Source organism: Coturnix japonica, chromosome 7, assembly GCF_054131305.1.
Source record: "Coturnix japonica strain WE chromosome 7, WE-NBRP24, whole genome shotgun sequence".
Taxonomy (NCBI): Eukaryota; Metazoa; Chordata; class Aves; order Galliformes; family Phasianidae; genus Coturnix; species Coturnix japonica.
This window is the reverse complement of record NC_140669.1, coordinates 31,757,386-31,777,075: the sequence shown is the minus strand read 5'-3', so window position 1 is coordinate 31,777,075 and position 19,690 is coordinate 31,757,386. Positions and strand designations below refer to the sequence as shown.

At 41.7% G+C, this 19,690-nt stretch overlaps 1 protein-coding gene and 1 long non-coding RNA gene across 3 annotated transcripts in view; one reads left to right on the top strand and one right to left on the bottom strand.

The window, feature by feature from the left end:
• The window catches only part of DRC11 (dynein regulatory complex subunit 11), an 81,881-nt gene that overhangs the window by 24,127 nt on the left and 38,064 nt on the right, over window positions 1-19,690 (bottom strand). For both annotated transcript variants that reach the window (XM_015867813.3, XM_085552864.1), the window contains exons 7-10: window positions 15,390-15,474; window positions 8,995-9,120; window positions 5,213-5,288; window positions 166-272 (exon numbers count right to left, since the gene is read on the bottom strand). In XM_015867813.3, coding sequence (XP_015723299.2) covers window positions 166-272; window positions 5,213-5,288; window positions 8,995-9,120; window positions 15,390-15,474 — 394 coding nt within the window. The remainder of the gene's footprint in view (window positions 1-165; window positions 273-5,212; window positions 5,289-8,994; window positions 9,121-15,389; window positions 15,475-19,690) is intronic.
• LOC107316401 (uncharacterized) overlaps window positions 1-19,690 on the top strand; it is a 62,257-nt gene that overhangs the window by 23,982 nt on the left and 18,585 nt on the right. The window lies entirely within an intron of this gene.

Below are 19,690 nucleotides of genomic sequence, written 5' to 3'. Positions count from 1 at the left end.
CCACCTTGCAATGAAGTGCTTGGCCAAACAAGCATTAAAGCAGAGAACAGATAGTGGGCACTCTGGAAGGAGGTGAGGTGTATGCCAGGACTGGTTCTTCCATTTTCAGAGAGATACACATAAGCAAGGCACGTTATTAGAGTCTTCTTACTGCTGTCAGCTCACCTGCACTCTGATCTCTTCCTCCACTTCTTCCCGTTTCTCTGCTTTGATCAGCTCTGGGTCGTGATCCTGGAAGAAATCCCTTCCTTCGTCTCTGTTCTGCCAAACGACTGTTATCCAAAAGAGAGAAATAAAGGGAGAAAACTTACAGAACTCATTGATTCCTCCAACTGCTTCTGGAGGCTTTAAATAATAATAATAATAAAGGTAGTTGTAGGCAGCTTTTATTAAATTATTAGTGGTGTAAAAGAAGCAGACTCAAGGGACCCTTACCAAGTTCAGAGCCCCGTTGTGGTAGGATCTGGAAATCTTGAGGTTAACTGGTTTATTTTTTGCCTTGGGCTGTAAGTTGGTATTGGGTATCAGGAGGATAATAATGGGATATTGAGGTTGTCATTTGCTGGTTGTAAAGCTGAATGCTGGACAGTGCAGAGTTGTTTAACCATACCATGCCTGATCTTGGCATCTTTTTCTCTCTGCTTACTAGCATTGTGCTCAATTCTTTACCAAAAAAACCAGTTGCTAAGACAGTCCTGACCTGAGGGATGTGCTTATTATGTGGCTCTTGGCTGGCACAAACTAGGGGACCAAAGGAAAGTGGTATCATTTATCCGGGCAGTTTTCCTTGTCTTATCCTGGCCAGTTCTTTAATGCTTAAAGAGGACTTTAGCTGTTGCAAACCTTTGTAGGAATTCACATGGAATATGGGCCAGAAGCACTGGGGTAAGGGAAACTGTTGATCACAGCCTGAACCTCTGATTAACCATCTGAGGCAAGTAATGAGTCAGCTGTGGGAGCGCAGGTGAAGGTGATTCAGCTGTGCTCCCAGAAAGGGTGGAGCTTGACTGACCTCTCCTAGATCCCATTTAAGGGCTGCCACCACTAAGGTAGCATCTCTTTGTGGAGACTGCATCTTTGTGGAGGTTTTTGTGGTGAGCATCCATCTCGTCTAAAAGCCTCAGCACTGGTGAGTCTTTTCTTATATACGCTCTGGCTATCCGTTTACTCTGTAATTACAACTATACACTTGTGTTATTCCTACTGTACAACTGGGTTATATGATAGACATAGGAGTGAGATGGGACAGCATGTCTGACAAAGCAGTTTCATGCGTCCACCCATGTAAGATGTAGAGTGCATCTGCGGAGTTATAGGCTTTGTAGGCTGAAGTCTGGCAAGCTCTGAGCATGCCTGAATTCTCTGCTATTAGCAGAAAGTACCTTTTTAATGGAAACGCCTCTCCTCTTTCTACGTTTTTTTTCCCCCTCTTTCTTTTTGAAGCTAATTTAAAGGAGGACAATCCATAACTTTCATTTCCTCGCATCTCAAGCCCTGGCAGTGTCTCTATAAATGACAGCCAATCTCCAGCAGTATGCACTAATTCAATTTCCAGATGATTTAAAATGACAGCTTTCGACTTTAAGACATAGTTCTCTTTATAAAATGGATTCATGAAGGAACCTCTTTCCTGTGCCTACTGCCATTTCTAAGGCACTATAAATTCAGGAAGGTTTTCACAGTACCCATAGGAGATCATTCTGGTTTTAACCCTGTTAATATAATACTGGCTGCTATTTCCATCCCCGATGAATTTTCAGCGCCCAATTACAGACTGCGGAGTATTTGCAACTTTACACATGGGGAGTGGTTTTTGCAGGTGAGCAGTCTTAGTTCCATCACAAAAAGTGTTCAGGATGGAGAAGGGCAGCTGATTTTAGGGAACGGGAAAAAACCTCAAAGGTATAGACGTAAATTTCTTTATATTACTCATGGGTCATCAGGCAGCATGACAGATGTCACATAATATTTCAAGAAGGAGAGCTGACTTGCCCTCGTTACAAGGTACCTACTCCAGGGTTACCAGTTTGGAATTTCAGCCTTGGGGAAAGGGAACATTACATGGGAGTGATGTGGATGTTTAAACACTTTCTCGCTTGGGTCAACAGGTTGCAAGTGTGGTGTTTTAACAGGAGTTCTATGGTTTAGGTGTTTATTTCTCATGGAGGGATTTTTATTCTGTTCTTTCTGTAATTGTTTGTTGTCATTTTGTAAATGATTAGCAGTTAATACCCATGGTATGTGGGTATTAGCGATGATGCCCCTTGGAGTTGTCTTTGCCGTTACCTGGTGATGAGTTCTCTGTGTTATATTAACCACTGGGTTAGAGGTCTCTGGTCTTGTAAAGGAGATGGTTAGCTCGTAGGTGTTAGATGCTGTGTTGTTCTTTCACAGATCAACAAAACACCTCGTAGTTATTTCTAAGGCGAGGTCAGAAGGCTGAGGATGTTTGCAATGGTCAGTCAGAAGATCCTGGTGTTTTGTTACTGACAGTCATGCAGCTATGGAGCTATTTTTGTGAGCGTGTGCAGTTTATATCACCCCTTCTAAAGCACTGCAAGCTTATACTTGGATTGCTTTATACGCATACGCACTCCAGGCTAGCCAAAAGACAGCCAGTGCTCTAGTGGGGCTGCTGACATCTCTTCTGCTGTTTTCCTTTGCAGACTAGCAGGTAATTCAAATGAATGAGTTTTTCACCCAGAGGGTGGTGACGCACTGGCACAGGTTGCCCAAGGAGGCTGTGGATGCCCCATCCCTGCAGGCATTCAAGGCCAGGCTGGATGTGTTTCTGGGCAGCCTGATCTGTTGGTTGGAGACCCTGCACATAGCAGGGGGGTTGAAACTCAGTGATCATTATGGTCCTTTTCAACCCAGGCCATTCTATGATTCTAAGAATTTCAGAGCAGCTTGTTACTATTAATTGTAATACTCCTATTTGAAGCACGATGCTATTATTCTTAACATGGCTGCCCTCTAGCAAAAGGGTTCAAAGCTTTTGAGAGGCAGTAAAACTATACAGTATTACCCCACCTTAAAGTGGGTGTTTGGGTGGAACTCCAAGCAAGTGAAAGACTGACTGGCTGCTGTTGAATGGGGGAAACAGTTTTTTGCTTCTTCCAGCAGCCAGGGGTTGCAAAACTGAAACCTAAGAAGGCTGAGATGGTGATTCAGGCTGCTTACATTTGCTCCACGTACACTTTTGCTTTTCCACTGTAAAAGCAGACGTTGCTTGCACAGGAATTGGCTGTTTCCAGCAACACTATGGAAAGCAAGTGTTTGAGATAGGGCTTGGCAAATGTAGCTTAGCAACTAGTAAAACTGGCTAATAGAGTTTTGGGAGAACAAAAGTGTTCCTGAGTTCCACTGAGGTTTGTTTAATAGTTTTAGCTTGGTAGAGAGAGGGGGAGAAATAGAATGGGGATGTCTATAAATAAAATGCTTAGAACTTGGAGCAAACTCTCCTGCCTCTTTTTTAAATGCTTAAGCAACCTAAGAATGCATCAGCCAGTCTCAAAGGTTGGGAAGACTTTCTTACTTCTAAGAGCTGGGGGGAGAGCTGATGGAACAAAACCATTCACAGTTGGGACAGCTATCATTTCAGCAGGCTGCAGCCACATCCAGCAGGGTCTTGAAGTAAATTGATTGCAGGCACCTGGTATAAATCTTACTGAACTCAGCTTCCTTACTTCAGTGATGCTTTTGAGATTTATGCAGTAATAAACTTCTGTGATGACTGCGACAGTAACTGAGCTATTTTGGTATAACAATAGAGAAAAGCCCTGGTGTGGGAAGACCAAGCTCAAGCTGCTTTTTCAAAAGAGTTCTGTTGTGGTAATGAAAGCAGGCTGGAATTAAGTATGCAAGAAATGGCTTGTGCTGCCCTTGTCAGATGTTGTAGTAGATTTCCTTCTGAGGGCCTTGAAAACCTGAGCCTCATCCATGACATGATGCTGAACAGCCAGCAGGTAGCATTGCAATGAAGGGTGTGATAGCTGCATGATCAGGCACAATGTGAGCATCAAAGTGTTGGTGAATGAGGCACGAGATGGGGCAGTAAGGAGGTATTAGTAGCTGTTAACTGAGAATGAATATGGTATTCAATAGCTTAACTGGATGACTATAGGCTTTTACTGTAAGACAAAACTGCAGCTATTCTTTGAATCTTGTACGAGGAGCTCATACTGTCAGCTCCCAAAGGGTCTGCCTGTGCTTGAGCATGAGACTGTGGTGTGCCTGTGAGTGCTGTCAGTATGTAATGGCGAGACAGAGGTATTCACGCTGGCTCTAGGGACTCAATCCAGGTGCCTGAATAGGAATGTAAACTCCCCAGACAGTTAATGTGCTGCTGTGTAGTCCTTAGGAGGCTCTGTGAGATGCAGCACCCTCAGAGCAGCTCTCCTGCTTGTGCAAAAAGTTAGTGTGAACAACCCCAACGTGTTAGATCCTTTGAGCTCTGTGGGGATATATCTTGACATAGATGACAGCACATGAACTAGGATTCAGTTACAGTTTGGGTGACAAATGTGTTTCCCTCCCCTCGTAAGCCCCCTGACTTGTTACTTGAGATAGCTGTGAAGTATCAGTCCTATCACAGGAACTTATCAGCCTCTGTGGTTCTTCTGTTGCTAACACTCACGCTTTGTCACTGTGTAAAGCCCCTGTGAGGTTTTTCACAACCTTCAGGAGCATTATCTGGACAAACACAAGGGTTTTGTGAGTTCACAGCTCAGCACTGCATTGAAGGAGCACCAGATGCTGCAGGGTCTAAGCAGAAGAAGCACTGTGGAGCAGAGGATAGCTGGGCTGCTATAGAATCATGGCATCATTAAGGTTGGAAAAGTCCTCTAGGATCACTTAGTCCTCTCTGACAGTGCTTTTAAATGACTTGCTATTGAGATGTCTTTTCCGTTGCCCTCAGAAATTCTAAGGGAGCCTCTGTGTGTGCAGTGAAGCTCTTTGGTTCTAGTTTGGCCGCTTTCAGTCAGAAATGTACCATCTTGCATGATTAGCACAATGATTTTTAAAGACCTCCAGGAAGGCTTGAAGTATTGAGGGATTCCCTTCCCAAACACCATTTAATCTAATGTCTCCATTTCTATCATGTTTCACAGTTTGGGCAGCAGCACAGTTTGACCTTATAGGAATGACATTCAGATCAAGCTGAATTAGAAGAGCCTTCCAGCTGTAATTGTTATCTTTTTGTACTGACCTTTGTATTGACTGTTTCCTTCCTCCAGTATTGGAAAGAAGTTACTGGGAGCCATTTTCCAGCCCTCATCTTCTTCCTAGATTTGTGGAGGGTGAAATAGAAAACAGGATTATTAACATGTAGATACATAATATATGAAAAAATTCATAATCTTATTGGACTTTTAAGGAATTGATGCAGTTTGAAGGAATAAGACACACTGTTTTATCACACCATCATGAAGTACTTCAACTACAGTTCTCCATGCAGGCTCTAAAGGAATCCTCTTCAAATGAAGAAGAGGGCAAAGCTTCTGTTTATCAGTTGATCTATTGTGGTTGCATGAATTACTTTTAGGTTTGTCTCTTGCTTGCAACATGTAAATTAAATTACCTTTCTATTAGTTACTCTTGGGTTGCCTCCCTTCTTTCCCCAAGGAATTCCCAATGTGGGGTTAACTCTGAATGGTTGAAACCTCATTTTAATCCATAATGAGAGAAATATTGAACTTGGTGTAGCTTGAAAAACAAAATATTTTGTTTCAACTCCATCAAAACATACTGACGTTTCCCAGTCTAAAGTAAATGAGGTTGATGTGTTTCTCAAATAGCTTATTTTCATTGAATCAGTATTGCAAGTTGATAACATTCTGACAGGATTTCTCCAAGTTTCTTCATACTGAATCAATCACGAGTCCTCAAAACATTAGTAAGGAAATAGATATGTGGAAGTGGCATGGGATATGGAGGGAGAGACAAATGTGGATTTACCCAAGATAACATGGGTTGTATGTGGCTTTGCTAATTGATCTGTAGTGTATTAGCTTCTGGTTATCAGTAAGTTAGTTCCTGGAATAACCAAAAGAAGCCAAAAGCAAAAGCTCTGTGTGCCTCTGTAACAAGGTGGCATTCCATCAGCAGGTACAGTTGGTGACAGGTCATGTTAACTGCTAAACATGTTTTCAATTCAACTATTATAGTAATTAAAGTCTGGGACATGCAAAACATTTACCATGTCTATCCCGTGGTCCAAATGTAGAATTGAAAGAGATTCAGGAGTTTTTTAATTGAGAACAATTTGAGTTAAACATAAGCAAGTATTTGAGGATTTGACACTAGGAGCTCAGATTCCCAGTTGCTCTGGTGTATTCCCATTACTGGGCGAAGCAGCTCAGGCTGGTCTAGCATGTGTTCTGCTATTGGAAAGGGGGATCATACGGTGCAGAAGTTGCTTTTGTTCTTAGGTGCCCCATGAGAAATCAGATCAACACCTTACAGAGAAGAAAATGAAGTTGCTTTGATATCAAATACGCTTCTTAAGAGATTGCTATCAGGCTTCAGAAATATTTAAATTTCCTTCTGGGATCAAACTGTTGTTTTCTTAAAGAACTGAAGTTACGAGCAAGGCTATTTTTCTCACTGCCCCACTATGACTTATAGCCTGTACTTATTTTATTAAGAGTCCCGCTGTTAGAACTTTTCTTTGTATTTCCCAACTGCTCTTAATATCTACTTTTCCCTGTCAGTACTATAACCTTGGAGAGAATGTTCCCTTTGTTCTTTCTCAATGAACCATAGAGAACCTGATATAATGGCTAGGAATTTTACTTGACAGGACTTGTGATGGCTGAAGAGATGAGAAAGGCATTTTGTTGTAAAGCCTCAGAGCTCTTTGCTGTTATTTCACCCAGTTTCAAAACAACCTTGCAGAGGCTAAAAGAAGGAAAGTGGTTGGTTTGTGGTACTGTGTAGGTTCTTATCTTGTAATAGGTGGAAGAAACACAACAGAATCAAACATATCCTGTGAGAGTCACAGTTTTTAAGCAGATGAGTTAACTGGCATCCAGCTTCAGAAATTCAGGTTGGTTTTTGGCATTATTATTATATACACCTCACTGACTTGGTCCGTAAGAGTCTGAACAGCCTTCTCCATTGCCGTTGCAAGACGAGATGCTTTGTTCTGGGCCTGCTAAGCTGGGAGGGTGTAGACCAAGGACAAAGCTATTGGAGGACATCCTGGTGGAAGCATCTCCTTTCTGAGTAGCTGTGAATAGCGATGCTCTTGCAAGTCAGTAATTTCAAAAGCTTTTTGATGCGACAGCTTTAACTGCATGCACTTTTATTTGGTCTTCCCCAGAGATCTGCAATGCCTGTGCTGATTTAAGGGGTCACGGTAGGAAGTGACCCAGCAGAACCAAACTTGGCACTAGTGTAAGTGTCTTGAAGTCTTATGGATAACTTGGTATCAGTATTATTTAGCTTAGGTCTGAAAGTGTTAATGCTCCTCTTCCTTCCCTTCTTCTACTTGGGCTGGCTCAGGTCTGCCAGCTTAGATATCACTATTCCACTCCCCGCTCCTTGGAGTTTGGTGACTTCACTATTGCTGTCATCTAGATGGAAGACAAACATCTGTAGACGTGTGACCAGTACTTGGAATGTTTCAAGTTCTCCACACACTGTGCAGAACTGGTCATTGCCTCTTCTAGCTGGCAAAGCAACATCAGGCTCAGAGCTCAGAAAACACATTTGTGCATGCTTCTCCTTCAGCCTGCTGTACTTCTTCATTTGTGAAGGAAAACAAATCCCATATTCTGTTTGGAATGACCCAATCAGCATCTTTGCAAGTTGAAAACAGCTAACTAAGCTGCAAGTTAAGACTTTTGATATCCTCATCCAAATGTGTTTGGTTCTTCCTAAGTTCACGTTGTTGAGTTTCCTGGCTAACTGTTATGAGGTCTGTCTAGGCTGATGGTTGATGATCTTTTTTTTTTTTGTCGTGGCTTTTCCAGGGTTAGGATTTAAAATCAAATAGTGTAAAATTTGCAGAGAGGAGTAAGCTTTGTGCCAGAACCATCTGACATCTCCTTATACTCAATGAGAGATTAATGACCCATATTAAAGCAATCTATATTCATATATATATATCACTTCAACTTTGTTTATACTATAATAAGCAAAAGTTGTTGCTTGAGTGAAAGCCTACAGTTTTTGTTCTGCATCTTGCTTATGAAGATGCCCCCTAGTCACTGCACTGTTGTTTCATAGGTTCCTTCCTCAGCTAAGCTGCTCCTGAAATAACTTGGAAGCACACCTTCAGGGTAACTGGAGCCTGAGTGTAACAAAGACTTCAGGGAACTTCTCATACATGAAGTGGTGTCCACTGGGACTTGAAGCAGAAAAGAATTCATACCATAAGAATGTAAACTGAAAATGCATGACTGCAATTTACAGGCATACAAAATATTGGCTTGCAGTACAAAAGGCACAGCTGGCCATTAGCAAACTGTACTTAAACTTAAGCTGGATGTCCAAGCAAGCTTGGAAATGAGTATCTGAATGAGATTAAGGCTCTTGTTTCCTTAGGTCCTATGTGAAGGGGTAGCGGTAACCAAGTTTTCCATACTCCACAGTGAAAGGGTAAATCTTGGTTATGAAACTGGCCACCATTTTGTCTGCACAAAAGTAAACAGTGCCAAAGCCATGAAGTGTATTTTTTCTCTTGTCTGTGTCCCGGACAGTCCGGCCACCTCCATCAGCTCTCCCTGCTGAGCTGTGGCCATGAAAACTCATTTCCTAAAATAGGAGAGGTAAACTATAGTTCCCTTGGACCATGGTCATGGTTGAAAGTCTAAGGGGGACTGGCCTCAAACATTCCCTGTGTCTTCTGAACCTGACACCTCAATGATCATTAGTATCAGTATCTGTATCAGTCTGATGCAAATTCATATCCTCTGTCTACATATGACTGAGTAGACTCTATTATATCTCATTTTCACGAATGTGTTTTCCTATGTGAAGCCTTACTTTCTTTCCATTTTTCTCTTTCTTCTTTTCTTTATCTTTTTCCTTTCCTTTTCCTTTTTCATTTTTTCCCTTTTGGGCTTTTTGCTGTAACTCCAACTCCCTTTGGGCAGCCATCTCTGCAAGAATCTGAAAGGGAAAGAAAGTAGTGTCAGAATGTTCACATGCAAGGTGTGATAGATGTGCTGTGAGAGTTATGAACCAGCATGCATATTTTCTTTCTCCTTGGTTTTGCCTCTACAACAGTGAGGAAATCCAGTATCCAATATATTGCTTGGTAGTCCTCTATTGTGATGTATTTACTGCTTTTTCCCCTGCCTTGTGATTCAGATGGTGACGGAAACTCCAAGTAGTCTCTCTGTATTACGAAGGGTGGAGAAGTAGGCCCACATAGCTCTGCACCATTTTAGAGGTGAAAAAGGGAGAAAGGAAGGCCCTGAATTGTGTTTGTGAGTCTACAAATCTGTATTTCAGCAGATCCTGGGCCTGACATGAAGAGTTTTAGAGCTGATCCATTACAGAGAGACTCCTTTCATTTGTGCCAACAGGCAAACCTCAGCATGACTATCCTAATACATCTTTCAGAAAGCGGTGATTTTCACGTCCCAAACCACCAGGGCTTTTATGCAGTATGAATGGTTCCCCAAACCACCCAGAAGCACAATATCCTAATGATATACAAGTGGGAGTTCCCTCTGGGTTTGGAGCTGGATTATGGATTTTGTCTTAGCGTTTTTAGGGCAGATTGATTTCATAGAGGGAGATTTTGAGAGCTTGCCTCGAGGCATGTCTAATTTCAATATCTGGCTAAAGACTGAAATTGCTCTAGTGGATGAGAGAGATTGGATAGATATATTGCAATGAGCTCTGACAGATACACAGGTAGCCCAGCATGTTTATCCCAGCAAGCTATTGGTAGCTGATAACTGGGCAGGGCTGTATTAGCTTACTTTCTGGCCATTTACATGTGGCTACTATTTGCTTTTTCTACTATTTCCTTCTTCCCAGATGCCTCTGATTGCATTCTTTCACACTGGAGGTGAAATGTAATATCAAGTACTGATGAGTGGTCAATGGATCGTTAATATTGGCAGTATCGTGAAAGCTCAGAAAATAGATTTCCAAGTTTAAGACAAATATTTCCCCTAATAGTAGAAATATTTGTTTTCTATGAAATGTGTTTTGATGCATTTAATGTTGGACAGTGGAAGTTGGGGGACAACATGAGCTATACTTTGCAAGTCAGTGAGATTTCATTACTGGATCTCCCCAAGCATTTCAGTGTTGTACATTTAATTAAATATGGTAATTTAAACCACGAGCACCGTTCCGACATATCTTGCAGTGATAAGCAGTGAAGCATTTCATCCTCTTGGATTTATTAATAGATTGACCAGATTTCAAAATAGGCTTTTAGTGTCTCAGCAGACCTGCTGTATCTAAAACCAGCAGAGCTACCCAGAGTGTATACTTCACTGTAGCACCAATACCCTGCCAGAAATCCAACCTGGTCCCTTCTGCACCCAACCTCTGCTCTGCCTGCCCACGAAAGGGCAGCCATAACCACTTCCAGCATCTCGGTGGTGGGCTGATCCAGCAGGATTCCTGTAAGCACGCATGTGATGAGCAAATGGTTTTCATTTTAGGCACTGCTACCAAGTTTTACTGCCAGTGCTTTAAGTGCATGCAGACTCAGATTGCAACTATTTTGTTTTTGTGTGTTTTATACAGATGAATAAAATGACACTGAAAGGGTTAGGCCAAGCTTCTGTGCTTATTAACCGACTATAATGGGATGGAACTATTGAACTGCCCTTATCCTTTTGTCTTGCAATGCATATGCAGGTCTGAGATGCTGAGGCACATAGCTGGCAGCATGGCCAGCATGTGAAGCCTCAGTTCTCTGAAGTCTCTGCTTCCCAAAAGAGTACGACAGGGCAAATAGATTTCTTCCTTTTCTGCATCAGATACACCTTCTCCCCTATGTTCCTTTAGCCTAGATTTTCTGGCTCTGCTTGCGCCTCTGCTCTAAGCAGCTTCGTAATTGCAGAGGACTGGGAGCTGGGGTGAAACCAGCTGTGTATCTAACCTTGAATGGTTCATACTCTTCTATACAGAACAATTTCCCCTTTAGCTACAAGAAGCAGCCTGAAGAATCTGACAATAGAAGAGGAATGAAAGGAAAGGACAAGCAAAGGTTAGTTTGAGATACTAAGCAATTCACCTGCATTATAATACCTTTTTTTTTTTTTTTTTTTTTCCCCTGCTGAAGAAAACTTCATGGTGGAAATAAAAGCAGGTGTCTTCCTAAATTATTTGAGACTTCCCTTTCTTTGCCAGGTTGCCTCTTTTTGAAATGAGGCTGAAAGTGCTTTGAGAACTCTTAACGTTGGGGAAGAGAATGCACATCAGTAAGTGTGGATGAGTTTTAGCCTCTGTTTATCCTAGTGTTGCTGTAGGAGCCCTGCAGACCGGGTGATTGCTTCTACTCAGTAACTTTTCCTTTTGAGGATGAAAAGGCATTTTTCTTTAAACTGATATTGCACAAAAAAAAAAAAAAAAAAAAAAAAAAAATCAGCTTTTCTACTCATACATCAGCTTAAGTGTTCCCAAACTTTCTTCAATGCAAATTCTCTTTATCGGGAAAGAAAAAGGCAATGAAACTAACTGCCACCTATGGAAGGAAATGCATTATGTTGGAGTTACGAGCCAAGTATCTGAAACTCCCCAGCTGCCAGCAGGACTCGCTTGTGTTCTCTGTTCCTCAGTCACAGAAAGCTTGGCATTGGCTCAGGCGAGCAGATACTTGGGGTAAACGTTCTTCCTCAAGAATAAGCCCTTCCTTCATCCCTTGAAAGAGTTCCTTTGTTGAGCTTCTTGCCTTTATTAGTGCTGTAGACATAAATAAATAGAGCTTGGGAATTTCAGATCCGCAGCTACAGTGGGTGTGAGACAGCCTCGGAGCCTTGCAGTTCTGGCTCTAAAACCATTTGAACTGAAACACTTAATTGGCACGTAGCTTGTGGTCCCTGGAGAGATTTGCTCTCTTTGAGAACTGTGTAGAGGAAGAAGCTATTTTGATGTATAAGATTAAATATATATTTAAGTATATTCTTCTTCAGGAAACAAGAGCATCTGAGATGGGAAGAAATGCTGTCCCCATGTCCTAGAGTAGCATTCCAAACAGCAGTCTGCACACTTACATTGCATGTACATTTCTCTTTCCCCCGATGTGAGGACACTCAAGGGGTTGTTGATGCTGCCTGGCTTTAGACACACAGCAAGGTCTGTTTTCTAGCCAGTAGAGCCAAGTTCATCACACCCAGGAGGCAGTGAAGGACCTGCTTGGATCTGGCATAGTCATTCACAATCCCACTGATTACTGGGATTCATGAGGACCTTTGGCTGTCAGCAGTAATAACAGTAATTAGTGCCACTAATAGCTCACAGACTGCCAAATGAGGATCACGATCAGCAGCTAAAGCCTGCTTTTTCTCACCCCTTCTCTAGATGCTACCAGATTAAATACTGAGATTATGGTAATATGGATATGACTTTGAGCTCCAAGCAGCAATTTGAACGTGTAACCAAAATCACTGTCTTATTTTGATAAGCCACTTAATGTAGGTAATGAAGGGGGTTTGGGAGTGAGGGAATGACTGCTAAATGGCAGCTCTCTTGGCTTACTTTCATGGTGATGAGGCTTAATGAACTACAGGAAGAGATTATCGTTTTGTTGGCAGCAGCATGAGGGCAGAGCCAGGAATTGTCACATCTGATGTTTATCTCTGGAGCAAAACATAAAGAACCATTAGGGATTGAGGTCTGGAACAGATGTGGGGGGATTACAGTCCTTCAGGAGATTCTGCTCTTGAAAAGTGCATAGGAAGTAGAGAAAAAGCAGTGCATTTTTCTGATTAAGTTGCTAAGTATCTTGCACTGGGATCTCTCTTGCTTACCTTTTTGATAAGCATTTGTACAATGCCTTGAAAGCAGATTGTTCAGGAGGCATTACAAAGTCAAGTAAGGTCAGAGTTGTCAAGAGATCAAGAAATATAGAATGTCTAATAATGCAGCAATGGTTCGTGAAGTGATTAATTTGTATTTTATTTTCCCCAAAGTGTCTTTACCGAAGCCTTATAAAATGCTCACTTGTTAAATACAGTTCTGCCCTGATTTTTTCCATGGAGTTTAACTTGGGAGCAACCAACCCATCCTGAGGAGGTAATACATATAAGAGGTGAAATCTTCTGTCTCCTCTGAATTCAAGGGCAAAAATCCTATTAACTTCAATGGGGCCAGGATTTCATTTATAATGCTACACAGTAGACCAGAGTGAAACAAAACCAGTTAGCCTTGGCATTTTTAAGATGCAGGCTGGCTCAGAGGAATACAAAATACTTTACTTCTCTGACAATCAAGTAAATGCATGAACCTACTAAACTTCCTTTTGCCAACTGCACTCTGGATGCTTGTTAAGGGCATGTGAAACACCTCCTGCTCTCAGCTGTGCTGGATATAAAAGGGAGGGGGGAAAAATGGCTCTGGAGATTTCTTCAAAAATCAGATAATTGCTAGCGAAAATTTGCAAGAAAACTGTGCTGTTTCTTTCTTTTTCTTGCAAGCATTTTTCCTTTTATGCAGAGAAAACAGGCAGCAGAACAATCTCTGCAGGCTTTTGGCTTCCTTTATTCTTTATGCAAAGGAAAAGCAGATGTGCAGGAACCGCAGCAAAATTGCTGAAGGTGGGAGTTCAAAGCTGGGAGTAGGATGGGGAAAATATGTTTCTCCAGTGCATATTACCATACTGAGTTTTGCTCAGTGTAATTCCTTGCAATGGTTTTCTGTTCTGAATAGCGTCTGTCCTTGTTGCTAGCACCTCTAATTAGCATCACGTCTCCAAAGCCTTCTCCAGCGACATGCCATGCTTGCTGGGTGGCTTCCCTGCTGCTCAGAGCAGCCAACAATGCCTTCTTGACTCTGGCATGTGTTTCTACTTTAGAAGCTGAAAACTTAATGGGCTGGTCTCCTTCACTCTGGGACTGAACAACAGAGCGACTGAGACGCGGAGGCCCGTGGGGTTGACCTGTGTGTACTCTCAGCTTGATGAAAACAGGAGCGTACTCTGAGCTTGGCTTTAGAGAGGCACAGAGATCTGTTTGTTGCAGTGTCCTTGTGTATTTTTGTAAGCAGAGTAACTAATGGTTAGAGTACTGTGCTTTATGCTGGGTTAACGTGTATTTACATCTCCCTGCTCCACGTGGATGCTGCTAGCTTGCCCCAGGCATTTCCCAATGATTCCAAGGACTGAATCCAAAATGTTGTTTTACCATAGTTGTGTGAGATTGTTGGTGGCAGGCGGCTAATGAATACAACACAGTCTAATGTCTCAACAGGGTAACTTCTAAGGACTGCAGAGGTCAGTCTGTGGCTGTTTGGTTTTCCTAGTCCATTGGTAGTCACCACGACTGGTTCACTCAGGGGCCAAATCCTGCTCCCGTGTGCTGGGTTTCCTGTTTATAAATTCCCTGAGCAGACTCATAGTCCTGCAAAGATTGTTCTGGAGAGTGGAAGAGGTTTGGAGTGCCAACTGCTGCCTTCATTTCTTCAGCTGCTCTTAATCACCTTCTTTGTGTGACAGAGAAAGATTATCAGCCACTTCCATTAGCAGAGAAACCAGAAGAGTTAGTTTTCTGTTTGTTTTTAACTGGGAAAAACAACTGAGATAGTTACAAGGATGCAAAAGATAAGCCCAGATAAGTTCTTCACTTGAACAAGTCCCTTGTTCAAATCCAAACTCAGCAGCAAATCAAGACCAAGGCCCACCTGCATAAGGAAACTTTTATGTTTAATCTAATTATAAATTAGATTAAAATTTAAAAGGTAAATCATGCTGACACAGAATGCAGACACAATAGAACCAATTTCAAAATGTATTTTCCCAATGTGGCAGCACTTGATGCCAATTTAAAATGAAGCTCTTTAGATGAGGATTAAACTCTTTTGATATAGACTTGCACTAGCACCAGTATGAGTACCATACATATCCCAGCTAGCACTAGTCGAACCATGTGGATATTATAACAGCAGAGTGACTCTTTGTAGCTGAGCCCATTGCTTCTGGCTCCCTCAGACCTCTATCTGTGTAATATGCATGGCTGGGTGCCTTCTATCATGACAAAGCGGGTACATGGTCTAAAAGGGATCTAATTTTGGTAGTCAAGCTTTGTGGTTTACCTTGGAAGAAAACAATTGTTTTGTTTTCATTATGAAGCGCTTTAGCCACAAGATTCCTGTAGAACTAGAGGACTGTGTTTAGAAAAGCTGCAACTTACGACATGTTACGGACTTTCCTTCCCCCACCTCATTAGTCTTTTGCATTAGAGGAGTGACAGTACCTCCTCTGGAGTTTTTTGAGAGAAAATAGACATTGAACCTCCTTCTTCTTTTGCTGGATAATCAGGAAACTTGCCTATGATATGCCTGCAAGAGAAACAAAAGATGGAGAAAGAGTTAAAATCCCTGTTTCTTTATCTGGTATTGCCTCCTGTGATGGTGGCTTTTTGTCCCATTACGTGGCCCATCAAGCATCAAAACTCCTTCAGGAACTTCTTAGGACTTAATTCATAGCTAAGAGATGCAGCTTAAAGTGCTTACATTTGTAGCTTTGCGCTGTGCTCTCAGCATCCAGCTTTATAATAAGGAACGTTTTGTTTAAACTAGTTTTCGATCTGCAAATTCCATATGGTATGTCTACACGATGACCTCCACCCCCAAAAGTTTCCAATGGACAGGCACAGTTGGGTATTGAAGGGGGGAAATTGAGAGGCTTTGTGTATGGGTTTGGAGAGTGGTAAGGAAAGCATTGGCGTACCTAGAACTTTAGGAAGGATTGAAATACATAATTATAGTCTAAGGGCCATTTCTACTGATAAAGATCTGTTAGGTTTTTTTCACATCAATAGATTTTGGGTTACATCAGTATGGTTTTCTGTTTGGTAATATCAAGGCAATTTTCTGTTCCATATTCTGACACTTCAGAAAAGTACCTGTGCTGCTTTCAAATCAAATAGTAACGTTTCCTCTAAGTGAAATGAAATTTCCCTTGAGAAGAAAGTAACTCAGAAAGGTTGACATGATTCATAAAAACTGCTTTCATTCTTCTAAAACAACTGGTATCTTAAGGGACTTTCCTAGCCTACTGTTAAGCAGTAGACTCAATTTTGAACCTAGACCAGTGTGTATGGTTTGGATCTCTAGCTAGTATTAATGTAATAGCAATTAGAGAAGAATAAACATACATTCATCTGTGATTGTGAGCTCTGACTTGCGTGTTCTACAATTACAGTTCGATAGGCAACCAGTCTTTGTGTTCCCAGAAACCATTCTGCATCAATCAAAGGGTGCCCTTGTTTGTGTGGGTCCTTTGTTTTCCTTAATGATGGGCTTTTGGCCTCAAAAAACTGCATCATCAGGTTCACTGTATGGTAGATTGTGTTCTGGTTTTATCCTAAGTAGCCAGAAAATAGCTCAACTTTGTATTAAATATGACATTACTTTAAAAGTTGCTACAAATCTGGCTTACAGCAGCAAGAAATCTCAAAATCTGACATTAAGGCTGTTGCTACTTTAGTATTGCCAGCTGGGAGGAAGGAAAGGCAATATGTGCTGTGGGTGAAGAATCATTTTGGAGCCCACCGCCCACTGGATGTAGTATCAGTGCCAGCTTTCAGTACTGATTAGCGCTACATTTAGTATTTGCAATAGCTCTTCATTTTAAGGAAATATTCACAATCCTTGCAGACAGAAATATTTACCTTTAGGACATGTATGAAGAGCATATATCTGAGTGCTGAGGAAGTTCTATCAAGTTCTTTCTGAACTGCATCTTTCCATATGTACTGCTTGCTGGTTAGCATATCAACTGCTGACCAACAGACCTGGAGTTATTCTCATCTCACTTCCCTGTCCGACCTCCTGTGGGTTTTACTCTTTCTTTTCTAGGTTAAAACACCTACAGTTTCAATCTTGTAATGCCTGGAAAGTGTGCACATGCACGACCCTTACAACCAAATTCCTTTCCTTATGAAACCCTCTAAGTTCAGAGATTAAACCAGGGATTCAGTTGACCTGTAAATCTGTACAGAAAAATTCAGTGACTGGTTTTCCTGGTCTAAATTCCTCTTTAAATTTAATAAATCACTTTTTTCCCCCTCATTTTCTTTTTGGCAGCAGCTGCTAAAAATGCTGCTTTAATGGTTTGCCTTATGCATTTCTTGTAAGATGATGTTTTGGGTTCCATTGGACCCAAAGCTGTGTTTTGTGTAAGTTTGTTTTATGGTTGGTGATAATGATGAAACATCAGGACAAAAGTAGTGACCAGTGGGCACTTTGCAAATAGCAAGGCTGTTCTATATCCTCACTCCATTAAATGTGCTACCTGTTGCCCAGGAAGATTCCACCAGGCACGTTCCACATCAGAGAGGGAACACTCCTTGAACAGAGAGGATCTTCCAAACATATGGACTTATTTTTAAGGTTGGTTTAGAGTGACAATTGTTCAAATACTTTAACTGCACTCCCTTTTAGTAACATCCTACAACCAGGGAAGTTTGTAGCTCTCAGACAGTAACATTGAAAGAAAACAAAACCAGATGACATAGGAACTTCTCCAAAGTAGAGAATGCTGCTTTGTTTTATGGAGCCAGGAGGGTGTTGTGTAGGAGGAAGGCTCTGCAGTTGAAACACTTCTTGGTTCTGATTCTGAGGCAGCAATGGAACAACCATACAAAAAGCCCAAATATGCAGTAGGTGCATATGATCCCATAGTCAGTAATGAGACTGAAAATCCAAGTGTGGGCTGGGGGAGTGTCTATGTGCTCATGCTTTGTTCATTGACTCTGACAGTTGAGGTGTAAGGATGCTCACTGTAATGCCTTAGGCTATCAGAGATCAGTAGGTGAGAATTTCAGACTGGATATTTAGGATGCTCTCTCAGTTGAGTGGAAAAAGACCATTTGGGCTGCGTTTCATCCAGTCTGCTCAGCGCTGATTTTTTTTGGTATTCAGAGTACTTTGATGCTTCCTTTGTGTGTTGGTTTCTATACCTAGATGACAGGTAACCCTCAAAGGTTGTTGCCCCTGATGCTTTCTTTGCATGTCACCATAAAGAGAATAGTATACAAGAATTAACCTGTCAATCAAAGTCTGGTTGCACATTAACAAGCCGTGGAGAATACAGAAAAATTAAGCTCTGGGCAAAAAGACTGTTGGAGCGTGTAATGTATGAGAGATACAGCACATGTCAGAAACACCTGATTCCAAGGCAAGTCAAAACTCAGTGAATCTGTTACTTATTATTGTCTCATGACGTGCACAAAAATTATCTAATTGTGCTTTTCCAGTGTTGCATTAAAACGTGCAAATTCCAGAACTGGAAGACGCAACTCATGTTTTCAACACGTTTGATTTGGTGGGGTTGCTGACAACATGTTTAGGACAAGAAGCAAAAGCAGGAACAAATTCTCCTGTAACCATCAGGCTTCATATGAAGGGCGCAGTTCTAAAAGAACAGATGAAATATGTGAAGAGCCTGGTTGCACAGAAGCAAACAAGGCGAGACTAAAGGGTAGGGATTGGAAGGAACTTCCAATCTGAGAGGCAAATTTCAGCAGTAGCATAGGGAAGCCTCCAGGCAAGGAGTTGAGGATGGCTGCTGTGGGTTACCTGCTCCCTGCTGTGCATTCACAGGCCACCGAACAGAAACTTGTTTGGGAACCTTGCCTGTACTGCTGCAGATCAGACCAATAAGAGCCAAACTGAGTGTGAGGTAGGCAAAATATCTTTCTTTGAGTCAGAGCTGCCAGCTTACCAGAACTACTTAATGTGTGTCTGCTGCAGAGAACATGGCTGGAAAACTGTGGAGAAGGGATGTTTTGAAACTGTGGTGTGTTAGAAATCCATTGCCTCTCAGGAAAGCAGTGAAATCCTTTCAAAGAGAGCATAGTATGGGTTTGGTAAGCAGCTTTACAGAAAAGCCATCTAATTGGAGCGAATGGTTGGCCTAAACCTTAATCAAAACAGCTCAACTAGAAGAATAAAGGGATGAACGAAGATGGAGGAGTGAAAAGACATGCTCTTCTATGCCCAGCTAAGTAAGAAATGGTCTAATGAGATCCTTGCTACTCTAGCTACATTCTGCTCTTCTATCTGGTTCAGTTACTGCCCTCCCTGTTTCCAAAGTTATTCCTCTTATGGTTACTCAGATCTGTCAACTGTAATTGAAAAAGGACGATCTTTTATGGTCTGCAATGCAGACTCTTTTGACTCTGATAATAGCTTAGAGTTTTGGCACTTGTGGATTCAGTTTTGTTTTAGTGATGTTTGAATGGTTCTTTAACATCTCCAAATCACCCCTGTTTTTGGTATGAGTCCGTGTGTTAGGCAGTCTCCTGCTAAAATCTCTGCTAGGCGCTGAATGTTGTGGTACCCCAATTCCAACCTGGAAAATGAATCCCTTGTCTGGACAACGGCCATGCATTGTGCTCATCACATCTGGTACTTCTACCCCTGCTCGTTTCAGGAACTTTGCTGTTTTTTCTCCTTGCATCTTTTCTCTCTATTCCGCGTTGCTCAGGAATGGTTATAGTTTAGCCTAAATATGGCTGTTGATTTATGAGAACATACTGTTGATTTAAAC